The sequence below is a fragment of the Watersipora subatra genome, chromosome 3 (assembly GCF_963576615.1).
Source record: "Watersipora subatra chromosome 3, tzWatSuba1.1, whole genome shotgun sequence".
In the NCBI taxonomy this organism is placed as follows: domain Eukaryota; kingdom Metazoa; phylum Bryozoa; class Gymnolaemata; order Cheilostomatida; family Watersiporidae; genus Watersipora; species Watersipora subatra.
Window position 1 is genome coordinate 20,130,125 of NC_088710.1, and position 26,808 is coordinate 20,156,932.

The 26,808-nt window shown below is 35.0% G+C and overlaps 1 protein-coding gene across 1 annotated transcript in view; it reads left to right on the forward strand.

Moving 5' to 3' along the window:
- The window catches only part of LOC137391222 (uncharacterized), a 59,907-nt gene that overhangs the window by 24,610 nt on the left and 8,489 nt on the right, over positions 1-26,808 (forward strand). The window contains exons 3-14 of the mRNA XM_068077629.1: positions 11,136-11,286; positions 12,060-12,250; positions 13,556-13,673; positions 14,465-14,500; positions 15,965-16,110; positions 17,042-17,217; positions 18,094-18,292; positions 19,083-19,177; positions 20,194-20,392; positions 21,716-21,876; positions 24,412-24,592; positions 25,614-25,771. Coding sequence (XP_067933730.1) covers positions 11,136-11,286; positions 12,060-12,250; positions 13,556-13,673; positions 14,465-14,500; positions 15,965-16,110; positions 17,042-17,217; positions 18,094-18,292; positions 19,083-19,177; positions 20,194-20,392; positions 21,716-21,876; positions 24,412-24,592; positions 25,614-25,771 — 1,811 coding nt within the window. The remainder of the gene's footprint in view (positions 1-11,135; positions 11,287-12,059; positions 12,251-13,555; positions 13,674-14,464; positions 14,501-15,964; positions 16,111-17,041; positions 17,218-18,093; positions 18,293-19,082; positions 19,178-20,193; positions 20,393-21,715; positions 21,877-24,411; positions 24,593-25,613; positions 25,772-26,808) is intronic.

Below are 26,808 nucleotides of genomic sequence, written 5' to 3' on the forward strand. Positions count from 1 at the left end.
TTTTTTAAATACCAACACTGTGACAGTCTAGCGTGCTGTGAGAGATCGTCAGGTATGCTTATAACACGCAGAGAATAACTATGTGCATAGTTGGTCTAAAAGGCCGGAAGCCGGTTGATTGGTGCCAGGGTAGAGTGTTGATCTCCTTTCATAACCTTTAACCGTGGCCACAGAGCGACGGAATGACGCAGCTGTTATCATAGTATAGATTAAATCATGAATTATAAAGATTTATGTATGTGAACAGAAGTTAGAAGTTTATTAACCATAGACTAGTAACTATATAGTTTTAGAACATAAATCTGTCAGTTCTTGATCATTTCTGTTAGACTATTTTACTTTGTGCAAAATTTAGCTTCCAGCTTGGCAAAAACGCTTCAGCTTTAATCGGCAACCTGCATACCAGTAATAGCAAAAGGTTTTTTGGTTATCATAAGCCATTATACAAAGTAGCTGCATTTTGTAATGCAAAAGGTTGTCAGTATATATCAAAATAATGGCTGTTGCGAAAATTATTAATATTAATTATTAATTTATTATTAGTTATCTTGAAAATCAACCATTCGATAAAACTTCTCCTAGAATTTTAAATGCATAGATCATAATTGGAGCTGGTTATCATGCTATTTGAAAACTCAGCATTACTATTCTAAGACTAAGCACTACTCAATGGTGCACAGCTCCCTGAACTACATTACACATTTTCTCTATAAACCTCCAAAGATGAACACATTGCACAAAATTTTATTAAAAGGATCAGTATTTTTCTATCAGTTGTAATTGTTTTTGATGTTTAAAGTGATGCCGTGGCCAGGATGTTTCTAGATCAAAATTGACAAAACTTGATCATGGTTAAAACAATAAAAAAATACATCTCCAAATTATGTCAGTGTTATGTTTCTGCACAGAAGCAATTAAATAGAGTATTAAATTAGAGAAATGGTTTATTGCACACTCCAGAGACAACTGATTTGATAACAGAAAACCCAAGTATTTATATGTTAGGTCATAGAAAAGCTTTGTAAAAAGCTACAAGCATTATTAATAGCTATAATGAGACAGTACTATATAATATTAGCTTGTATAAAGCTTTAGCTAAAAAGCATAATGTTTGTTGGCAAAGTACCAATAATACTTGGCACTTGCATGACACCTCCTCACTAAGCTAAAGGTTCTTTCTGGTTCTCTTAGACCTTCGGGGTTTGTCTCTGCTATACTCATCTCCATCAGGTAGACGAGGGTTGCGTGGTCTTCTTCTAGACGGCGGTTGCTCTGTTACAGTTGTAGGGGCTGGTAGTTGCAGTTTTGTCTCCTCTGTTATATCAGGTTTATCTCCAGGGTCTTGATCTTCTTCTGTTGAGTATCTTGGTCTGAGTTGTTCAACATGTCTTCTCCAAGTAGGTCCCTTTGGTACCACTTTGACATTGAGACTACGAGTTCCATATCTCTTAGTAACAATGGCTGGAACCCATCTAGGTTTTCTGTTGCGTCTAGGTCCATGATACAAGGCATAGCATGGTGCTCCAAGATTGTAGCTGTGTATCTTGCTAACTGTCTTTTCTGCCGATCGGTTGACTTCTCTGGATTGATGAAACTGTGCTATGTGTGCGGGTGATGGCAATAGGGTGTCAATCTTGCATCTCATCTGTCTTCCATTCAGCAGCTGACTGGGAGAGTATCCTGTAGGAAGTGGTGTCCTTCTATAGTGCATCAGGAACTGTTGTAGTGCAGATTTAGGTGAGAGTGACGATTTCTTCATGGCTTGTTTGAAGGATTGTACTAGTCTTTCAGCTGCGCCATTTGTAGCTGGATGGTAGGGTGCTCCAGTGAGGTGAACAATGCTTCTCTCTTGACACCACTGCTGAAACTCTCCTGAGGTGAAGCTGGTAGCATTGTCAGTGACTATGGTGTGAGGGTATCCAAAGTGTGCGAATATCTCCTCTAAGATGTCTGTGGTAGCTCTGGTAGAAGTAGATGACGTCCTGTGTATGCATGGATACTTTGAGTAGGCATCTATCATCACTAGCCATTGGCTGCCCATGAAGTTCACTGCATGATCTAAGTGAAGACGACTCCATGGCTTCTCAGGTAGCATCCAAGGATGTATAGGATACTTCTGTGGAAGCTTCTGGTGTTCAGCACAGGCAGTGCACTGTCGGCTTGTCTCCTCTATATCAGAGTCAATGCGAGGCCAATAGACAGCAGTTCGAGCTAGCTTCTTCATTCTTTCCATTCCAAAGTGTCCAAGGTGAAGGATCTTTAATACTTCCTGTTGTAACTTGACAGGAATGACTACTCTGTTGCCATATAGAAGACAACCTTCAGTGATAGAAAGTGAATCTGAGATCTTGTGGAAGAGTGACAGCTGAGTCTCCTTCATCTCTTTGTTACCAGGCCATCCTTCTGCTGTGTAGCGCATTACTGTGGCTAGTGTTGGGTCTTTCTTTGTCTCCTTTGCTAGAACATTGTAGTCTGTAGAGTTGAGCTGTTGTCCAATAGTGTGAATAGTGCATACTGTATCAACATCATCCTCATCTTCTCTTGCATCAAACTCTTTATCAGGTCCAACTGGCAGTCTTGAGAGGACATCTGCATTTTGATGATGCTGGGTAGATCTGTATTCTATGGTGTAGTCATACTGATTTAGTACCAGTGCCCATCTTGCTAGTCTGTTGGCTGCTAGAGCTGGAACTCCTTTGGTAGGTCCTAGAAGTGTGAGAAGAGGTCTGTGGTCAGTTACCAAGATAAACCGTCGACCATACAGGTACTGGTGATACTTCTTTAGAGCAATTATGATTGAGAGAGCTTCTTTTTGTATTTGTCCATATTTCCTCTGTGTGCTGGTCAGTGTTTTTGAAACATTGGCTATTGGTCTCTCACTTCCATCAGGATAACGATGAAATAGTACAGCTCCCAGTCCAGTTTCTGAAGCATCACATGAGATTCCAATGTCAAGATCTGGGTTGAAGTGTGCTAAGACACTATCAGTTGATAGCATATCTTTCAGTTTGTTGAAGCTCTTTTCTTGTTCAGTGCCCCACTTCCAGGTCTCTCCTTTGCATGTCAGTTTGTGCAATGGTCCTGTGAGTTGTGACAGATTGGGTATGAACTTGCTGTAGAATTGTGTAGCTCCTAAGAAAGATCTTAGCTGAGTTAAGTCTGTTGGGACTGGCATCTGTTGTACTGCATCTGCCTTCTTTCCTTTAGTGATTCCCTTTGAAGTGAGTTTGTGTTCCAGATACTCTACTGTAGGTTGAGCAAAACAGCACTTGTCTTTTCTACATCTGAGCCCTCTTTCTTCTAATCTTTGAAGAAGTCGACGTAAGTTTTGTAGATGGCTCTCTGCATTGGCTCCACTCACTAGTATATCATCTAGGTATACTGCTACTCCTGGGAGGTCTTGTGTCAGTTGCTCCATGATTTCTTGAAAATACCCTGGTGCTGAGCTTATGCCAAAGGGCAACCTCTTCTGTAGTAGTACTCCTCGGTGTGTTGATAGTGCTAGTCGTCGTTGACTTTCTGGTGCCAACAATATTTGATTGTAGGCATCTGCTAAATCAATCTTTGTGTAGCAATAGCCTCCACCTAGTTTTCTGATTAGATCTTCTGGTAGTGGGATAGGTTTCCTATGTGTTTCTAGCTGATTATTAATAGTCTTGGAGTAGTCTCCACATACTCTGATCTTCCCTGCAGCTTGACCTGTTGTAGATTTGCGTACAGGTACAACTGGTGTTCCATACTGGTTGAATTGAGTTGGTTCCCATATGCCTTTAGCTACACCTGCTTCGTATGCTTGGTTGAACTCTTCTGTCAAGGCAATAGGAACTGGTCTGGGTCGGCAGAAGACTGGCTTTGTTGAAGGTTTGAAGTTTATCTCTAGTTCAAAGTTCTTGAGACATCCTAGCTCGTCTTTGAATATTTCTGGAAATTCTTTGCACATCTCCTTACACTTGATTTGTAACCTCCCATCTGGCTGGTTCTCTGTGATTGTTGATACAAGGTTCTGTTGTAGCTTGTCATCAATAGAGATGCCTAGTTGCTGTATAGCAGTTCTTCCTAGTAGGTTGAGATCTTGTACAGCACTAATCACAAATGGTAGTCTGACTTCTTTCTGTGCATCCAATTGGGCAGTTAGCTCACATCTGCCAAGCGTCTCTATGAGATGTCCTGAGGCTGATTTGTAGTTAACTGTAGTAGGTTTTAGGTTTGGCTTTCCTAGCTTCTCCCATATTGATTTACAGATGAAGTTGTCACATGCTCCAGTGTCCAGTTCAAGTGTGAAGTTGTCTCCCTCCAGTTTGATGTTTTCAGCAAGTTTCACCATCTTGGTTGATGTGCATTCTATCATCTTTACTGGTTTTTCTGCTGCAGATGATTTCTTTTTCTTGCATGCTCTTTCTATGTGACCTTGTTTAGAACAAAAGTTGCAGGTGGCTGCTTTGAATCTGCAGTCATCCGCTGTATGGTTAGTTCGGTCACATCTGTAGCATAGCTTTCCTTCCTTCTGCTTGTCAGGTGTAGAGTTGTTTTTCTGGATTGGTTTGTATCTTGATTTCTGTTGAGCAACCTTGTTGACTTTAGACGAGTTTCCATAAACTGTCTCTTTAGCAACTTTAGCTGCTTCTTCTGTTTCCTGTGCTACCTGTATAGCTTTGTTGAAGTTGAGTTCATTGTCCTTGACCTTGAAGAGAGATTTGAGAACTGCTTCATTGTTTACAGAGCAGATAAATCTTGTTCTGAGAGCCTCATCTAATGGATCTGTAATGTCTATGAAGGCACATGTAGTTGCATCTTGACGAATTCTGGCAGCTAACTCTTGAATAGTTTCTCCAGGTTTCCTCTGCATGTCACTCCAATACTTGTAACGCTCTCTAACAATGAAGCGCTTAGGGTCATACTGGTCTTTGAGAAATTCCAGTATTTCATCCATGTCGAGGTCGTTGATCTGCTTGGGTGTTGAAAGCTGAGCTGCCATATTACTAAGCTGCTTGTAGAGTGTAGGCTGTTGGTTGGTGAGAAAAGTGCCAGCAATCTTGTCTTGATGAATAGAATTTGCTGCAATGAATGTGTTGAATCTGTCTATGTAATCTGTTAGTAGCTCTGCTGTTGGGTCAAAACCTGGGAAGGCTGGAACAGCGGTTGCAGCTGTTTCTTGTTTCCGTTGTAGGTTTTGTAGTAGTAGCTCCATCAGTTTCTTATTCTCCTCCATTCTTTCATCTTGCTGACGTCTGTATTCCTCTTGTTGCTGCCTGAACTCCTCATGCTGCTGTTGTCTATGCTCTTCTTGCTGCTTTCTCTGCTCCTCTTGCTGCTGTCTCTGGTCCTCCTGCTGCTTTTGCATTAGCTTGATCAGGTCTGCTACTTCTGCCATTGTAGTGGTGCAATTTTGAACAGTTACTCTTGTAATAAACTAGAACTCTTTGTATCGATTTTATCAATGATAAAATCTGAACAAAACTCTTTGTAACTGTTCAAAAGAGAAATCCTTGTCGCCAATTAGCTTCTGTTATGTTTCTGCACAGAAGCAATTAAATAGAGTATTAAATTAGAGAAATGGTTTATTGCACACTCCAGAGACAACTGATTTGATAACAGAAAACCCAAGTATTTATATGTTAGGTCATAGAAAAGCTTTGTAAAAAGCTACAAGCATTATTAATAGCTATAATGAGACAGTACTATATAATATTAGCTTGTATAAAGCTTTAGCTAAAAAGCATAATGTTTGTTGGCAAAGTACCAATAATACTTGGCACTTGCATGACAGTCAGTAGTCGTGTTTCCTGTTGTTTTCCTATCGATATGACTTTGGCTATTACATTCAAGTTGCGTATCTATTGGCATATATACAGTAGACACACTTACGTATAACGTATACTTCTTACAACGTAAATTCCAGGTAACATAAAAAATTCATGCAAAGTTTTGGCTTCGTACTACGTAAAAAATTTCATATACTGTAAAGCACCAAGTTGAGGCAAATTCTCAAGATCAATTTATATGATAAAATATCTCGCTGCACTTGTAAAGAAAAAAGAAAAGAAAAAAGCGATGTAGGTATAGCATTTTGTTTATTATACATACAAATTCCACGACATTTTAGTTCGTGTCGACAAGACAGAGAATAGGTAGCTACGCAAGTGCTCAAAAATACTCAAAGATTATCAATTGGACTACCAGTCTGAATGTCACGGGTTGGAGTATTGTCAAAAGTTATCTTTTATTCCAACCTTGACCCTTAAATACAGATAGACGACAAACAGGTAAACACCGTTCTTTTTACAATTAAAATATTTGTTTTTGCCTTATTGTAGACGTATAAAAGATTTATTATTAGTTTTATATCGCAGAATAGACTTTGCTGTCTAGATGAAATGAACAAACCGTTGTAAATAGATGCCGAAGATGTGCCTTTGCCATAAATTTATTGTAAAATCACTGCAATCATAGTCTATAAAACCAGGAAAATTGATCAGAAAAAGGAGAAAAGTTGTTGATGCAAACCAATAATACTGCAGTTGCGGTACAGCCTACAAATTAAAAATTAAGTATAGCTTTTTTTGTAAGGCCAAACTGATGAGTTTGAATGATCTTGTAACAGATTAGGCAATTTACATGTGTGTTACTATTCTTATAGTGGAAAATCGTTATAACTTAAATGTTGCTGGAACGGATTATTTACGTTGTCGGAGCTCCTACTGTATCTTATGTTGTATTTGCTTTTGATTGCTAAAAGCAATTTTAAAATATAGCTTCAGCTACATTTTTCTAGATGTTTCCAATAATTTAAAGACAGGTTGGTTAGAAATTTGAGGATGTTTTTCTCTAAATTTTGTGTAAACATACGAGTACAAAATTGATGACGATGTTTTAAGCCATTGAACGACATAATGGTTAGAATTTGTCCCATTCCTAGAAGCCATGTAAACATATGAGTACCCAATGCTGGTGAGACCTATATTATCCCTTATAAACAATATGCGTGGCTACTAACTTCATTTTTGAAGAAGTCTGGGCACGTCTTTTTTGGCTGAGGATTTCAACTGCAAACAAGTTTTGTCAATTTTAATCTTGAACCATCCTGGCAATTAGATCACCTCAAACATCAAAACAAACATAAATGATAGAAAAATACTGCAAATGGTAAAATCTACCAAAATGTTGTGCAAGATCATCTTTAATCTACAACAAACCCTTTGATGTGGCTGAATAAGTTGCATACTTGACTTTTTTATAGCACATCCTGCAGAGTCGGTCAGTGACCTAGTTAAATTGCCTTCACAGATCAATAAATGTCATATTCACCTTGGGTTGCCTTGTTAGAAACATGCCTGGTGCCTAGATTTGCCTTGCATCAACTCATGCCACATTGAGTAGCTGATACACATGACAAGCTGTTAACTAATTAGCTAATTAGGTCACTAACTAACTAGGTCACTAACTAACTAGGTCACTAACTAGGTCAGTAACTAATTAGGTCACTAACTAGTTAACTAACTAAACCAAAGAGTTTCCTCAGTAGCTGTGCCACTTACATGTAGGTTTTCACTGATGTGAAGAGGGTACAAAAGGTAGGATTTCTTATAGGTCTTCATGAATTGAGTATTTTAGCTGCATTTTAAGTAGACGATGGCTGACGTTTAAATAAATTTCAGCAGTCATTCTTAAGTTATTTCACATTTGATGAATTACATCGCTTCATGATATTAAGTCGAGTGGGTAGGTTTAAATTTGCATGAATTATCAAGTTGAGTAGAATGAAAATTTTCATTTTTACGATTCCTTCTTTATAAATGTTTTTAGAAGTTTGATGAAGTTCATCAGTGAAGTTTGATAAAGTCTTCATGTGGCTATATACCATTCGCTATGAATAATGCCTGAGGTTTCCTGCCTATCTAATTGTCACTAGCAATCTCTCTTTAATATCCTGGACTCTTCCACATTTTCAATCTTTTTATTACCCGAAAAGCTCTTTTACATTGTCATTCCTTTCCTTATTCTTAACTTTTCTGCTTCTTTGTTCTCTTCATTGCTCTGAACTCTTCCTCGTTGTCAATCTGTTTATTATTCTGGTCCCATCTGCATTTTTATTTTCTTCATTACCGGAGTTAAGCCAGGCGTTGCCCGAGATTTGTTTCATTCTCCAGCGTTGCTTGTACTGGGCATGCTTTTTGCATCAAACAAGCCGAGCTGGAACATGGAGCTCGAGCAGTCTGCTCTAACAACTCTTCCATCACGCAAGAAGTATTTAAAGACACGGAACACCAATCTTATTATAGTAAAGATTGCAGTCATAATTGATTGCAATCTTGTTTTAATTATACTTATAAAACTCTGATTGTCTTGTAATCTCACTTGAAATCATTGCAAATAAAAAATAATATAAGCAGTGATTAAAATGCTTCATAAAAATTTTCTTGTACAGAATTCGAATGCATAACATTTAGCTTAGAAGACAAACTCTCAATTACCTGCACTAATTGACTGCTTTCTGGTTTACTGCCGGACTAGCATTAAGCCCGCCGATACTCGTGATGGGTGTCTTAAAAAGGCTGGTTCTGGAGAACCAGATAAAGTGTTGAGATCAAATATTTTAGTAACCAGGTGGAAGTCAAAGAGTATGCGCATGGGAAACTGGAATAAAATCGACCAACAATATGTGGAAACGCAGTGTTTCATACAGACAGACACAATGACAAAGAGGTGTTTAATAATTATTATAGATGTTGATCTCGTTTGCGCTGTTTTTATTTTTTTGATTTTCTCAGTATTTGTATTGTAAATCTGTGGTAGGTTGGCCTTGTCTCCTTGTCAAGCATTGAAGGATTTTTCCATCTAGGTCATTTAGCGCAGTTCCACTAAATTATTTGTATCAACCCAGTCTTGAGTTAGCTTCTCAGTTGTTTCTGTTGTATTTGTGTCCCAGTTCAGATTTAACGAACTTTTCAGCCGGTTGATGTTCAAATTTTTTAGTCTGATTTTTATTCTTTTTCAATTGCTTGCACTACCTTAAACCTGATAAAATGGCCACTTTTTTATCTAAGTTGAGCCACTGCTCATACACCAGCATACGCATGTACCAAGTGTACCGAGTGTTCCAAAAAATTCTCTTTTCACAGGCTGTTCTCAGCTGCACTCATAAATCTGGTGCACTCACTAAATTATCCTTATATCATAATAATTTATTTTTTAAGTATTACTGAACTGCCATATTATTTTTTCTACACAGCCTGATTTTGTTGGTATTGCTTTATAATTATGTTAAATTTATTAATTTATATTAATAAATTTAAGATCAAACCAAAATCTTTAAAACTTGTAGAGACAAGATTGTTTCAGTACTGAAATTGAATTTTTAATCCGGTATAGGTGTAGGGGGCAGGTTTTCAAGTAGCAAAACATACATTGGTGTCAGCTCTATTATTACCCAAACTGATTTCATACTCACGAGTCTTCTATCTTCTCCTGTTAGAAACTGACAGCGTCTTTTAAACTTTGTCGTCATAGCAATTCTAACTGAATGCATCTTTCTTTCTGCTACAAATTGATCTCTATAACATAAACGAAATTTCACCTCCTTTGAAGAGATAACTTTTTTTAGCTGGCATATTTCTTTGACAGTTGCAATATTTGTCTTTTAGAGTAATAGCTGCTTATTGCATATCATTAAAAGTGACATGTAGAGGACAACTCCAAATCTAAGAGTTGGCATAATTCACACCTGTTGGATATCATGTAGCCCAGCACTTTCTTCTTCATTTTTATTATTGAGCCCCAAGCAACTGATGAGGGCAATCTCTCAGCCCTTGCTTTACATGAAACATAAAAGGCCCAGAATATGATGAAAAACATACAAATTCGGGATACATGAAAACGATCAGTTATATAAAGCGCATTCTACATATAGTTAGTAAGCAATAAAAAATGTGCCAAATGATACTTTAGAACAAAATCTGTTATCGATTTATAATTTGAGATCATTTCTGGTCAAGAAATGCAATACAGTATATATACAAAATGCCATGATTTTCCATTATTTGGATGCGCTGAGAGATTAGGACTAGTTATGAAACAAAACTTTCACTCAGATTTTTTTGTGACAACAAATACACTTTTTTTGTTTTCACAATTGATATTTGCACCCTACCGAACAACAACATTGATATAGCATCAATCAATAATAGATTATCTTTATGCCTCCCTTTTTCCAACTTTCTATTAGTAAGTTTACCAACAATTAGCAGTGGTGCTGGTTAATCCTATCCATAACAGGTTATTGACTGTTAATAAAAACATTGATGCAGTACTGCATCTACACAGGCACGGTGAGAAATCATCATGTGTAATAACTATGTGCCCAAGTATCCTTCATTGTGACAAGGCAGTTAAGTGGTGCAGGGGTAGTGTGCTAGGCTTAAAATACCAGCATCTGAGTTTAACCTTGTGTGGGGTAATCTTTTTTCCTAAATTTCTTAGCACAGCTTTAGACAGACGGACGAACAGACGGACAGAAATAAAAGCTCTAATTATAGTAAAAATTTGAACAGACCGCTAGCAACTAGCTACTGCCGCCAGTTCATCAGAATGCCAACACCTATCATTGCTGCTTCAAATGTAAAAAATTGTTTACATATAAAAGCCACATATTAACATTGAATGTAAAAAAGTCTTTTACATTTAAAGGTCCCATGTTAAAATTTAATGTACATCTTTTTTGCATTTACAAAGGGAAGCTTTAAATGTAAACAATTTTTACATTTAAAAGTCATATCAAATGTTTTAGTCCCATGCATACAAGTACAAGTATATAAATGCATTAACATACTTAACACTTTACTCTCTAAAAGCTACAATTGATTTTTAAAATTGTAGAGGAAATTTTTTCAATTAGTCGCCAGTGAGGAGCGAAAGCACAGCAGGTGGCTATTTATTTGCAGCAGCAGTATGATAGAAATATTATTAGCAAAAATAATAAAAGTAAAACTTTTAACTTTTATAAAATTTAGAACTATTTTTATATGTTTTAGTGACGAGAGTTTTGGACAGCACCTGTGACCGACCACCTTTTTTATATGTTTCAGTGACGAGAGTTGTGGACAGCACCTGTGACCGACCACCTTTTTTATATGTTTCAGTGATGAGAGTTTTGGACAGCACCTGTGACCGACCTCCGCAGCGCCAACTCATATCTCGAGGAGAATACCTCTACTATGTGCCGACTAGCAGCACGATTCGAATCGCTGTAGATCTTTTTAATGACAGCGATTGCCTCAATGGAACTTTACGGTACACATTTTAAAACCTTCTTAGGATACTTTCATATGCCATACTTTTTTTTGCCGAGAACTAGTGTAGATCCTAACATAAACTAGTTATTGGAGCTAAGATGGCTGGTGTGACACTACCTCTTTAAAGGAACTGCCGAAATCACAATTATAGCAGTACCTGTGCTAGATATGGCATCTTTGTTTTTATCTCTTCGCACAAGCCACCTGTTTAGAGCTGTTATTTTATAACCTAAAACATTATCCTATGAAAATTGCATCTTTGTTGTCCAGTGTGCCATGAGAGATCATCAGATGTGCTGATAAAGCATGGGGTATAAATATGTGCACAATAATTCAGAGCTGCTAAAATACAGGCAGTTGATGCGTGGGTTAAAGAGTTTGGCTATGAAGCTTAATATCATGAGTTTCAATCCCGTACAGTGCAATTCTTTTTCCCAGCCTTTAGCCGTGGTTTGAGACAAACAAAAAATTGTTAAATATGCATTTTTATAAATAAAAAAGCATATGGTACGCAACTAAAAAAGGCAAATATAGTTCATACCGTCAGCATTGCTGAAAATCATCGAGTAAAGTCATCAACCTTTCAACAGCTACTCTGGTGATGCCAGCTTCTCTTGAACCCTCTATTATGTCATGGCATTGCTGCCGACGTCATTGTAAAAGCTTAATTAATACTGTAAAAAGTGACTGGTATTCTTCTTTGCACATCCGGTTTCTCACTTTTGCTTGTGCCAATAGTTTCTCAAAATAATGAGCAAGGCTTTATTGCAGCTTGTCTGATAACTTGGAAGAATTGCTGACTTGGGAAATAGAAAAGATGGCGAGCGACAGCGCGGTGTTCATCTTAAAGTTCGGACAGCCGACCTCCCGGATAGCTGTCTTGTGCCTCTGTAAACATTCGAGTAGCCTTGAAGAGCTCGAACATAAATATGTGGAGCCGTACTTTTACACTGTCATTGGCTGTGAGTACACATAAAAGTTCATTTCTGAAAAATTTGTGGTTTTATTTAAATTCTGTTTGCTATGTTATCATGTTGTTATTAATTATATTATTAGACATTTTTAAAGAGTACAATAGTAATATAAGTAATTAACTTAATATAAAGCTAACAAATCTATAATATCAGTATTAATTGACTATATATAATAATATAACCAATGACTGTACTGTAACAGTAATAATATAAATAATATGTCAAATTCATCGAAAATTTCCTTCATTCAGTGGGACTTCAGCATAGCCTCTGTTCTTATTGGTTGTAGCCTTTCTTTTTGTAATTGAATATATTCTACTTATGCAATAACTGGTAGGCACCAGTTACATGCCTCTACTGGAGTAGCTGCTTTTTGCTTTTAGTAATTAACATTTTCAGTCTCAAAACTCTCTCCTTGATAGCTAAAGGCCAATTAGCCTGTGAAACTTATAGCAGGGCATGTTAAACTAAGTCTATATTTATGCTGAAATTGTTGTTCGGTTTTTTCCAACCATACTTAATGCAGTATGTAACACTACATGTGTCATTTATCCAAGTTAGACAATGGATTGAGATTTCTAGCATGAATATAGGGAGAAGCCATGGTGCAGTTGTTGGCGCGCCAGCTTATGAATGGCAAGTTAGTGGTTCGAGGCAAACAAGGACCATTGGTGGTGTTAGGAAGAGTGACAGGAGAGCCAATAGCATTTGCTCCTGCTCTACATTAGTTCAATATTTGCAAACGCCACTCAAAAAGTATGAACATTCCTACATAAAAGTTTTACTGGGCTACCACTTCTTGGATCATCAGTAATGTCTTCCATTACTGATGGAATTAACTTCTTTTTGCCTGTTCTTGAATTCATCAGCCACTCATAGCTGCTTGTTTGTGACATACATACTGTTCTTTCATTCTACTGTGTGCATGACACTTGTTTTTACACTTTCAGCTGTCGAAAATCTTATAACAGCACTTTGCTCTATGCTTGAACATGTTTTCAGCTTTGCTGCCATTTTGAATATGGATAATATAAAAAAGTTGAATCACTAAAATGTTGAATTTTTGGATATGCAATGACAAATTCTATTTCTAAAAGTCTAAAAAAGATTAAATTGTTGATGAAATAGAACAAAAGTACTGACAAAAATTCCAAAAAATATTGATTGATCGCCGTAAAATTTGATGGTCTTATCTTTAGCTATAAATTCCAAAGTACAGGCTTGAAAACGATAAATTTACCTTCTTTTTTTTTATAACATTTGAAGTGTATGAAGCATTCTATCCATCTATAGACAAACCAGAAGTACCAGAGAACTTTGAGTGTATAGTAACAGACTTCAATTATATGGATTGTTCGTGGGATGAACAGAGAGCGCCTTACATTCTTTGGACCTTCTGTTACAAGCCATGGTAAGGAAGTACCAAGTACGAGTATGTGCTACCACTTATTCAATTAGAGAACAGCAGAGGCCTGGTGGTCTATAAACTTGGGTTAGGGTTTAATTCCTACTCTCTACCAACAATAGTCATACAAAGATACTGTGTACCAACAATAGTCATACAAGGATACTGTGTACCAACAATAGTCATACAAAAATACTGTGTACCGACAATAGTCATACAAAAATACTGTGTACCAACAATAGTCATACAAAAATACTGTGTATTAACAATAGTCATACGAAGATACTGTGTACTAACAATAGTCTTACAAGGATACTGTGTACCAACAATAGTCATACAAAGATACTGTGTACCAACAATAGTCATACGAAGATACTGTGTACCAACAGTAGTCATACAAGGATACTCTGTACTAACAATAGTCATACAAAGATAATGTGTACTAACAATAGTCATACAAGGATACTGTGTACTAACAATAGTCATGCAAGGGTACTGTGTACCAACAATAGTCATACAAGGATACTGCGTGCTAACAATAGTCATACAAGGGTACTGTGCACCAGCAAGAGTCATACAAGGATACTGCGCAGTAAAACTTTTCTTAGTTGAAATACCACCAACTGACTTTTTAATGATAACCTTGAGCAAATATTCTGTTTCTAGTGTTATTCAAAAACACACCTCTGTCAGTAAGTAGCATTTTACTTCTTTTCTGAAATTCAAATCAAAGCAATGTTATATTTATAGTCTGTTCTGAGCATATATCTCTTTTTTATATAAAATTACTGTTTTAGGCAAGAGGAGAGTGCTAATGCAGCAGATTTCAACCAGTGAGTACATGTGTTCATACGGATGCATATATATATAGATACATTTATACATACTAATTATTATAAGATAATCAATATTATAATTTATACATAATAATATTATAAGGTATAAATAATACATGAAGTATAGTTAAATATATACAAATAATTACCTAAAAAAATAAATATAATGTAAATTTATTGAAATGCATTTAGATATCTATTTGATATAGTTACGTTAGAGATATACTAGCCGAAGGCTCGGCATTGCACGGGTATTAAAAAACAGCTTGTAAACACTTGCAGGTAATGTAGTTGCCTGTCACTTGTCATTAGCTTGGCAATGGCTAATTTGAGTAAGCTAGTATTGCTAAACTTACTAATAAGAGCCGATGAGAGCATGCATAAAAAGATGTTGCGCCGTAACGCAGAGCGGTATGCTATTTTCACCCACAAAGCAACATACATGCATATTACCCAACGAATCCATCAATCTTGTGTAGCTCAACGGTTTAACATATTGTCTGGGGAACAAGAGTATGCAAGTTCAAATCTTCTGTGATACGGATTCTTCATTCCAAGATTTTAATAGCTATAATTGACAAGCAGACATCTGAACGAATGACAAACTTTGAGATTTATATATATAAAAGACATGAAAAGTATTTTATATATTTTTTTAGACAAGTATGGCCAAAATTTCACCTGCCTCCTTTTGTTTTACTCACAAAAGCCGCTCAGTTCAAATGTTGAGTTTTATACCACAGAGTTATCTGTATGCTGGCTGAGAATAAAATGGCTTTGATATGACATTATTCAATGTTTTTACACACAAAGAGACAAAACACTACTGTAGCATGTTTAAATCTCAAAGCCATTAAACCGATATTTGGACTGTTTGCTGGATATGCAGAGATTAGTGTTACTATTGGTATTTTCTGTTTAGTAATCTCTCGCACAACGATTTCAGTCCTTGGATTACTCCTCTGGTTATTTTTGCTCTTCTAGTCTTATTTGCATTTTTGCTTTCTTTATCATCTCTAACTTTTCTGCGTTGTCACTTTCTCTATTATCCTTATCAGTTTAGAATTTGCAATCTAAATTTATAGTAGTTTGGCCTTCAATAGTGTTGGTGTCAGCTGGCAAGATATATCGGCTACGCAACAAAGCGTAAAATATATTCTTGGCAAGAACATAGCCCGAAACTTAACTCATCTATGAGTTACTTACGGTATGATATATGGAGATATAGAATACTCCTGTAAGGCAGAAATAATCATGGTCTTTACTTTATGACATTCTAGTCTTTAGGTAGACTTAACATCACTTATTTCCTAGTTGCTTAATGCTAATTGTCATTTGATAGCTGTCAAGTTGCTCCTTGCTATTAGATGAGTCATTCTCTTCAATACTATTTTCTGACACTTCAAGCCTGATATAAAGGGTCACCTGTTACAGTCTGTCACTTGAGCCCTCCATTTTCAGTGACCTCATCTGTCAATCAAACTACTCAAGTTTTACAGTCTATAACCTGGAGGATATGGTCTACCCATTCAAATTTATCATATTCATTAACGGCAGCAACAAGTTTGGCAACGTTGAAACGACCTTCGAATATGAACCAACCCGAGGTTAGTAAAATATATTTCTTACTCAAACATGACTGTGAGCTTGTTTTTAATAATTGTTTTAAAATGTAAATCACAAGTTTAGTTAAAGAGCTTAAAAAAGTTGTATATTGACATTTAGAATAGAATTTTTAGTTTTTGATTTTTCAAATTAAAAAAATTTTATGCACATAAACCTATGATTGACGAGCAAACAGCGTGCTCTGATCAGCAATGAAATAATGCTATAATTATGTCAGAACTGCTTAAATGTGTATGCTTGTGTTGAGAACTGACCTGCAGTAATACACAAACTAAGTATAATTTATCATTGTTCAGCTATTGCTCTAATATTTACTTCCTGTTTTTGATCCATTTTACATAAATAAATACAAGGTTTTTTTAATTCCTCCTTTGTTCAAATATTGGCTCTATATACACAAGCTACTTCAAAATATTTTGAACCACCCTGGTTACTTACATAATAACCAACTTCAAATGTATTCTTTGTTATTGTTGACTATGTTTTCCTAATTAGTTACTTATTATTATTAAATATTATTACATAAATAATTATTTTTTATTATTAAATCTTTACTATAATAAGAGCCATGTCCATCCATCTGTCCAAAGCCTCGCTTAGAGATTAGAAAAAAGTGCTTCACTCAAGAATTGAACTCAGATATTTGGCTTATCATTCAGGTACACTCCCAACTGCACCACTTGACCACCTTGCTGCCTTACCGAATAATTGTGCATATAGTTATTACACATGATGATCTCTCACAGCGCACTGGAGTGGAAGATCGCTAGTAAATATAATTATTGTACACAGTACAATGTTATGCCATCACAATTCTCTGGTTAACTGCAAGCCTGTCAGACTAACTGCTCCTGACATAGTTACGAAGCCTTGAGGCTGTCTCCGTTACAGCTATGCTGTTTTATTTCAAAGAGCGGCTCTCCAAACCTTTGCTGGAGTTATCCGATCCTGTTGGTAGTAGAAATGCAAACTTGCAGTGGTACCAGCAATGTGACAATACTCCACAGTACAGTGAGAAGTGCAGCACAGTTGGTCTCCGTTTTAAGATAACTGTTTCAGTTGTAGAGTCAGCGTCAACAAGCTCCCAGGTAACTTGAGCCAATTTTATTAACTGTAGAGGATTGCCACATATATATATAATATATTACCTTTATTGTATGCAGGGTATTAGAAATAGCACGTTCAAAAAAGTTGTTACACCACTTCTGCACTATTTCTGTGCTACTACTGCACTGCTTCTGCACTATTTACGCATTACTTCTACACTGCTATTTCTGCACTACTTCTGCATTACCACTTCTGCACTACCACTTCTGCACTACTTCTGTATTGCTTCTGCACTACTTCTGCGCTGCTTCTGCATTACTTCCATACTACTTGTACGTTAATTTTACATTGCTTCTGTAAATATGTAGACGTGTTCAACTAGTTGAAAACTCTTTTGGCTCTTTTGTTGGAAAAACTTTTTGCATATTGTAAATGTTTTTAACAGGGAAAAAATTGAAGACTATTGCTGAGGCGTCATTTTAGAATAACTTCCGTTATAAATTGTTTAATTTGTTACTCGAAGTCTTCATGCTGCCAATACATGCATCTATGGAGCACTTTTAAACTATCGATAAAGGAAGTCTATTCAGCCAAATTGTTAAACCATTTGTTGGTTTCATAGAGCTATCAAACATTTTTATTGTATAGAAAGTTTGCTAGCTACAATTATTATGTTGAGTAGGCTTACCATGTCAATTTAATTTCATGATTTTAGTTTTAGTAAAAAACATTTTATTGAGTTGTCTTTCCATGTCAGTTTAATTTCATAGTGGTTTAATAACAACACACCTGTTCATGTGTGAGTACTTCTGATAGGTCAGTTTTATTTCAAATAATTATTTATTAGCAATATACATTGTTTTGAATAAGCCTACCCTGTCAATTTCATAGAGTTACTTTTGGCATGTTGATTGTAGATGGCAAGCTATAAAAAGCCACAAGAAATAGAGCAACTAGTCTTTCCTAACAGTACCAATGCTAACAACTTTCACTCAATTGACATCGCTGACTTGAGACCTTACACAACCTATAAACTACAAATGGTTCAGAGGCTCAACAGCAGCTTCAGAGACTGGAGTGAGCCAACTGATTTGATTTTTTTTACAGATTCAGCTCGTAAGTCAGCATATTCTCTTTTGTTCTCTTTTCTACTTTGTTTAACAATTTCTAATTAATTACAGTGTAACAAGTATGGCAATTAGCCAGAATAGCAGAAAATAAGTTGGAGTCGTCCGATTCTGTGCAAAACTTAGTAATGGTAGGAAGTCAGACATAGAGGCGCAGTAGCTATAAAAATTTGATATATAATACGAACAATTGCTTAATTTTGTCAAAGATTTGATAAAATATTTGCCTAGCTGTTTAAAAGCAAAACTGTTACAAATTTGCTAGGTGGTTTTGTAGCTCACAAATGTTTTTATGTCTGTTTAGAGTGCGTAGCCACAGTTATTCTTCGTTGGGTCTTGTAATAATTTGCACAGCTATAATTGTCTTTTCTAGGTTTCAGCAATTTTTAGTGCTGTTATGAGAGAGTTGGTGCAATATTAATTGGGACTGGCTTTGTGTTTTTGCTGGACTGATTTTGCGTGTTTTGCAGAAGTATTGCCTTTGCTGGAAAATTTAGTCTGTTGGTTGGCTCAGTACAAGTTGTAAGCTATACGAGCGAGTTGTCTTTAGGAGTTATGTCTTTACAATTTGCATGAAGGTATTTGAGAAAGCATTGTTGGCATTCTTAAAAATTTATCGTTGCGTAATGAGTGAAGAAACCTGTTTAGGTGGCTCAGTGCATGAATAACATATCGCTCTTTTTCTGAAAACATCTAATAGGTGACAAGTTGAGCACGCACCATGGCTATTATAACCAAATAAAATGTAAAGTCAGCCTACCAGCATGTTTTTAACACAGTGCCTGAGAGGGGTCCATATCTTAACCAGCATGGGTTCTCCGTCACTGATGAAGTCTGTCCTCTTGAGCAATATAGAATTCAGCTCTACTGGAAGGTAAGATAGCTCAACTAGTTCAGACGTAACTTATATACCTTTTTGGCTGGTATTCTTTCCTACAAACCTATCATATTTACTACTGTATACTAGTCTATTATATTTACTACTGTGTACTAGTCTATTATATTTACTACTGTATACTAGTCTATCATATTTACTACTGTATACTAGTCTATTATATTTACTACTGTATACTAGTCTATCATATTTACTACTGTATACTAGTCTATCATATTTACTACTGTATACTAGTCTATCATATTTACTACTGTATACTAGTCTATCATATTTACTACTGTATACTAGTCTATCATATTTACTACTGTATACTAGTCTATCCTATTTACTACTGTATACTAGTCTATCATATTTACTACTGTATACTAGTCTATCATACTTACTACTGTGTACTAGTCTATCATATTTACTACTGTATACTAGTCTATCATATTTACTACTATGTACTAGTCTATTATATTTACTACTGTGTACTAGTATATCATATTTACTACTGTATACTAGTCTATCATATTTACTACTGTATACTAGTCTATCATATTTACTACTGTATACTAGTCTATCATATTTACTACTGTATACTAGTCTATCATATTTACTACTGTATACTAGTCTATCATATTTACTACTGTATACTAGTCTATCATATTTACTACTGTATACTAGTCTATCCTATTTACTACTGTATACTAGTCTATCATATTTACTACTGTATACTAGTCTATCATATTTACTACTGTATACTAGTCTATCATATTTACTACTGTATACTAGTCTATCATATTTACTACTGTATACTAGTCTATCCTATTTACTACTGTATACTAGTCTATCATATTTACTACTGTATACTAGTCTATCATATTTACTACTGTATACTAGTCTATCCTATGTACACTGTATCACATCAATGCAAGAAGTCTTTTAGAGCCAATGCTCAGCCTGATTTGTGTGATATATAGATATAATTTTTTATAAATACCATTTTATATCAGGCTTTAGATGCTGGTGACGGTGCAAACGGGAATGTGACTTCATATTCTATACAAGAGCAATTACATGAGGCTGAGGCAAGACAAACCTCGAAGTGTGTCTCTCGAGATGGAGAACAAGTCTCCATTTATTCTGTCAATAAAAAAGGAAAGGGAACTCATCCATCAGTTTTCTCTGCACCAAGTACAACAAGCCTTATCAGTGAGTTCTACTACTCACCTCAGCTCAACTCTTAACTTGTAATAACTAATCTTCAATGCCAAATAGATAAACAAGATGAATACCACCAAAGTCTAATTTAGACAGAAAAACCTTGAAGAAGGCAAATTTTTTGATAAGAAAAATATATATGATAACTGGTTGCTAATAATTATACATCAATTGGAATGTGTGAAAATGTCAGTGACATGCAGTGTGGGAAAGATATCTGTGACTTACAGTGTGTGAGAGATATCTGTTGCTTACAGTGTGTGAGAGATATCTGTGACTTACAGTGTGTGAGAGATATCGGTGATTCACAGTGTGTGAGAGATATCTGTGACTTGAAGTGTGTGAGAGATATCTGTGACTTACAGTGTGTGAGAGATATCCGTGATTTACAGTGTGTGAGAGATATCAGTGACTTACAGTGTATGAGAAATATCTGTGACTTACAGAGTGTGAGAGATATCTGTGATTTACAGTGTGGGAGAGATATCTGTAATTTACAGTGTGTGAGAGATATCTGTGACTTACAGTGTGTGAGAAATATCTGTGACTTACAGTGTGTGAAAGATATCTGTGACTTACAGTGTGTGAGAGATATCCATGATTTACAGTGTGTGAGAGATATCTGTAACTTACAGAGTGTGAGAGATATCTGTGACTGACAGTGTGTGAGAGATATCTGTGACTCATTCATAGTGTGGAAAATATCTGGAGAAATATAAAAGAAATATCTGGAGCTGATATTGTGTGAAAACCTTTCAAGAATGTAATGGATCCAACCTTGCTTCTTAAAACTATACTGAATGTGATAACCCATGAAAGTTGTCTGGCAGCGGCAGCTTGTAATGTTTCATTCTTAAATAAGAATTAAGATATTTAACCTTGTAAGCTATAATTTGTGTGGTCTTAATTTTTGCTATATCCAGATTTGACTGCCATCTACCTGCGTGATAGATGCACATATCTCGAATACATAGAACATCAAGTAACATGTTTAACACAAAATAATTTTGCGTCGATTATCTGACTGCATTAGATTTTATTGTAAGACAGTTTGAATTTATGTAAAGTTTTTATCGTATTAAACTGTTGCTGAAAAAAGTTTTCTTTTGTGAAGTTATTGATTTCATAAAAACATATATATACATTTTCACTTGTCAGGTGTTCAATAAAATGCATATAATAAATATTCTAATAACCAAACTTACTACATCCATTTAAGTTAATGGAGCTACATTGAGACATTTTAATTTCATAGGTCTTATACGTTGCATGTTGATCCTATCAAGTTATTAAAGCCCGGGTTTGATGCCATAGATATACCGAGTGGCCTAGTCAGAGCGTGCAAGAGCAGACTGTATAAGAATTCTACAACAGTATACTGGAAACTTCTCTCAGACTACCTCAGCTTGTCCAACAAAGCAACAAACACTACTTACACTATATTCTGGTGTAAGCATCAAGGAGGTTTGTGTCAGGTAAATGAGTTGTTTTCTCACATTTATTTGATTTTTTTCTATTTGAACTGTTTATATTATATACAGTCAAACCTTTACCTATGATCACATAAATTTATAAACTTCACAACACATGATTTCAAATTTATGTGAATGTTTGGCTTTAAACAAGAAGTAATTTCCAGCTGATGACATTCAAAATTCTTTTTTAATTAATTTATTTTTATTATTATTATTTTTTAAGTATGTAAATGAGCGTGAAGAAATTAGGTTGTAAGAATAAACAGTTGAGCAAACTAAATGACAAAATAATAAAAGAATATCAAAAAGAGTAATTTGAACTTTACCCTTTGAACTTTAGTCTAAATTAAAATAAATTGTTCTGTTTATTTCTGCTATCTCATCTACCTCTGCACCAGTTAGCTTACACCTGGATTCACGTGTCTCTAAGGTAAAAAGAGCAGCCGTGGTCTATTGGTTTAAAATGTCTGATCTGCAGACAACAGGTCAAGGTTCAATACCTAAAAAAAGTCGCTAGTGGTGACAAGAGTTACATCCAACCATAAATTGCTCTTTTCAACTGAGCGTGTCTTTGGTAGTCGAGGTTCTCAATTTTCGAGAGATCACTCACACAAAATAACGTAATTAATCTTTTTTACTGATTATTAGTTTACTAATTCAGGTTTTAATATACAATTTAATCTTTTGAATAAACTTTTTACAAGATTTTGTTTAGTAAAATGTGGAATTACTAGAAGTACATATTAAAAGGTTATCATCTACCTTTCGGCTGTAGAACAAATTAAATGACTCACAATGTAGTCCTATAGGTATAGTTGTTCTAACATAAGATGGTTTTAACCTATGTATTATATTATATAAATTCATATATAATATATATAATATTTATGTATATATAATATATATAATACTTATGTATATATATAATATATATACCAATTTACTGTACAAGCTTCATATACATAATATATATAGCAATGTATATGCTTTATATATATATATACATGTATATGTATATATATATATATATATATATATATATATATATATATATATATATATATATATATATATATATATATATATATATATATATATATATATATATATATATATATATATATATATATATGTATATATATGTATATATATACAGTGAAACTCGGATAACTCAAACTTCAAGGGACCGAGCAAAAGTGTTCGAATTATTAAAGTGTTCAAGTTATCAGAGCACTGTCACAAGTCCATGTATTTACTTATTTATTAGTAGATACATGAACATATACAAACTATAATATAAATCAAAAGCACAAATGGCTTGTTTCAAATTAAATGCTTCTAATGTAAAGTTTAAAACGTTTTTATCAAAAAGTATAGAGATTTTTCTATCACTTGAGATTGGTTTGTTGTTTGAGGTGATGTTATTGCCAGGACGTTTTTTAGATTGACATTGGCAAAACTTGATCGTTGCTGAAATGCTCAAAGAAAAGACATCTTTTTCTTTTGAGCGTTTTACCCACGATCAATTTTGCCAATCTTTCTTGAAGTTTATGGAAAGATTACCTTACTTTACCTGGGATTCGTTAAGAGCAACACTCCGAGGCAGTTCAATTAAAAGTTTTACGAGGTTTTACGGTACATCGTATATCACTCACGCTTTTTGAATGGATACTTATTGAATGTACACACGTATTTTGTGTTTAGGTCAAACGATGAATAGTTTTTTTTAGCTAAGACAACGTATACGTTTGACTACAACAATTCTTAAGACGTTTTAAACATTCAACAATCCGACGTTAATTCAACACGGAATCAACGTCGGAAAACTATTCATCACGGGCTAGCCGGGTCACGCACTCAAGGATTTTCGCCACGCAAATACAAAACAAAAACAACATCCTGTTTTTGTTTTGTATGTGCGTGGCGAAAATCCTTGCGCCCGTGACCCGGCTAGCCCGTTCTATTCATCGTATAGCAGTATAAATCAAATTTCACCAAACCTTTAGAACAGTCGTTGACAAAAATATTTTGCTGATGGAGGTAATAACGACGCTTATGAATTACAAAAAGTTGAGGTTTACCTCTATGGCTTGGAATAAAGTGATTTTCTAAAGCGATAGCAACCGTTTCAGTAGCCGTTGGGCAAAAAACAGTTCGTTATAACAGTGTTGAATTCGAGTTATATAGAGCCATTTATCATTGCGTGGGAACGGACCAAGCAAATCCAGTCGAGTTAACCATGTGTTCGCTATATCCGAGGGCGAGTTATCCATGTTTCACTGTATATATATATATATATATATATATATATATATATATATATATATATATATATATATATGTATATATATATATGAAGCATATGAATTGAGTCCAACCTTGTATGTAAAGAATTGACTGAATCCTACCCAGTCTAACAGGCTAAAGTTGTTTAATGCTCGCTCACAAAGCACAACAAATTTACTCAGAAACACCTCCTGCAGAAGCTGGTGTCTGAAATATAGGAGTTTTATAATGAGTTTTGTGATGTCACAGGAGGAATTTGATTGGATGGAGATGAAGAAAGGAAGCTACTCTTTATATAAGTCTTTATCCATGAAAAGTAGTCATGGTGACTATATGTATGGAGTCGGAGTGACTCAAGGTTCTGCCATGTCAGGAATAATCTGGGCTCCCTGCTTGCTTGGATATGCTTTGCCTCGGCACGACGATCGGGGTAAGACAATTCTTCATAAGCGCTTAACTATTTGCTTGATGCATGCTTGAAACTATAATAAAACATGCTATCCTACTAGCCTTTCTAAGTCGGTTGTCTTTTATCTCTTTAACTACACCTCAAAATTCAAAAGGTCAATCTAGGTGAAATAGAGTTTTCTACCTGAGCAGTCACAAAGCAGCTTTAGTTTCCAAAAAAGTCAAACACTACTCAACAGTAAATATTTTTGTATGCTGCTAAAGCATTTAAAAAATTTGTATTCAAAAGGTAATTGCAATTTTCACATTAAGACAAAATAGCATACCCATAAGTATGGAAAATTTAGATATAGACAAATGCAGAGAAAGTTTTAGTTTTTGTATCGCATTTTGACGCTATATTACTTATTATTTTTTATTTCTAGTTTGAATATGTGTCTTAATAAATTTAAAAAGGCTTTTTCACTGTTTAGAGCAGATTTTTTATGCACTTGAGCTAAAACAATACAAAAATACAACAATCAGAAAATGCTAAAAACTCTTTGTTTGCATTTGGTGATAAATCATTCTTGTTTATTACAGCTAACTGTTCTGCCTCATTTTTGAAAAGCTTTTAATGCAATAAACTAAGTGAAATTGTTATTTATCTCTCTACAACTCAAACTCTCTTGCTGTTGCCTATTTGACCTTCATTTATTTATGCAGCTCGTACTATATACTGTACAGTCAAATCAACAATCCTCTAAATATATAAACTTTTCAACATTTGATTTCAAATTTAAATGAATGTTTAACTTTAAACAAAAGTAAATTGCAACTGGTGACATTCAGAGTTTTTCAAAACATTAAAGTATGTAAGTGAATGCAAAGTATTTGGTCAAAATTGACAATAAAACATAAAAAACGACAAAATGATAAAAAAATATATCAATTAAGTTAATTTAAACTTTTCCAATTGTAAGTTAGAGTAAGTTGCTTACTAGTAGTTTATGTATCAGTTCAAGTGCTGAAACTGTACTTACATGGAAATGAACAACTTGTAGATGTGACATTTTACGCTCAACAACACAACTCTACACATGTCATAGTAAAAGTAACTCTACGGTGCGTAGAAGGAGGAAAGATGATAGAAAAAATCTATTTAAGTCTTAGCAATGTCTCATCCAAGCCTACCTACATATCTGCTTCATTTAATCAGAAGGTAAGTATTAATTACCTCCCACACATTTATACGGCTCCTAGAGTCTATTTTAGTATGATGCAAGTCTTCAGCTTCATCCTATTGTAGACTGCAGCTAAGATTATATATATATATATGTATATAGATTATATATATACATAAATATAGTCTATATATATAGATTATATATAGATTATATATCTATATATTTATATATATATAATCTATATGTATTATATACTCATGCTACAGACAGTACTGTTTCGGCTATTGAAGCCTCATCGGTGTAGCTCAGAGCAGTCAAGGGAGACAAATCCCATTTTCAATGAAAGTTGACTTTCTACCATGAAGCAACTAAGCTGCCTCACAGACTTTAAGAAAGTCAATGTGATGACACCGGAGTGCTCAAATCACAAAAGTGATGAGCTTTGCACAAAGGCTAATAGTGCCGCATCTCTCACAGAGCATACACTCATGCTACAGACAGTACTGTTTGGGCTATTGAAGCCTCATCAATGCAACTCAGAGTGAGCGCGCGTGCATGAGAATGTGCGAGCGTGCGCATGCTTGTGTGTGTCTGGAAAGACTCTAGGAGCCTCAAGTGTACGTAGTAAACTTCAAGGTGGTGCAAAATAAATCTTTTTGCTGACAATATTTAAAATGCCAGTAGCTAAGTGATTAATATCCGTACCCATACAAGCATCTCACAAGACTGCTTAAACTAGTAATTAAATGTCATCTGGATATATAATTGCACAACAGATTTTTTCATAATATTACTAATTGTAGTTTAAATAATACTTTTGAGTAATTGTGACTAAAGTCTATTTTTAGAATTCATGACATTTAAAGTGTCAAACCATGGTATTTCTTATCGGCATCATCATTACTAGCATTTTTACAAATGTTAGCATCACACCACCATAACCATCACCAACTTAACTTTGACATAGTGGAATAGTTAAATTACTCACAGTGGATAGTGCATGGTTATCATAATCGTCAAGTTTGTCATCAACTCTTCCATTATCAATATCATCACCATCATCCTCAGCATC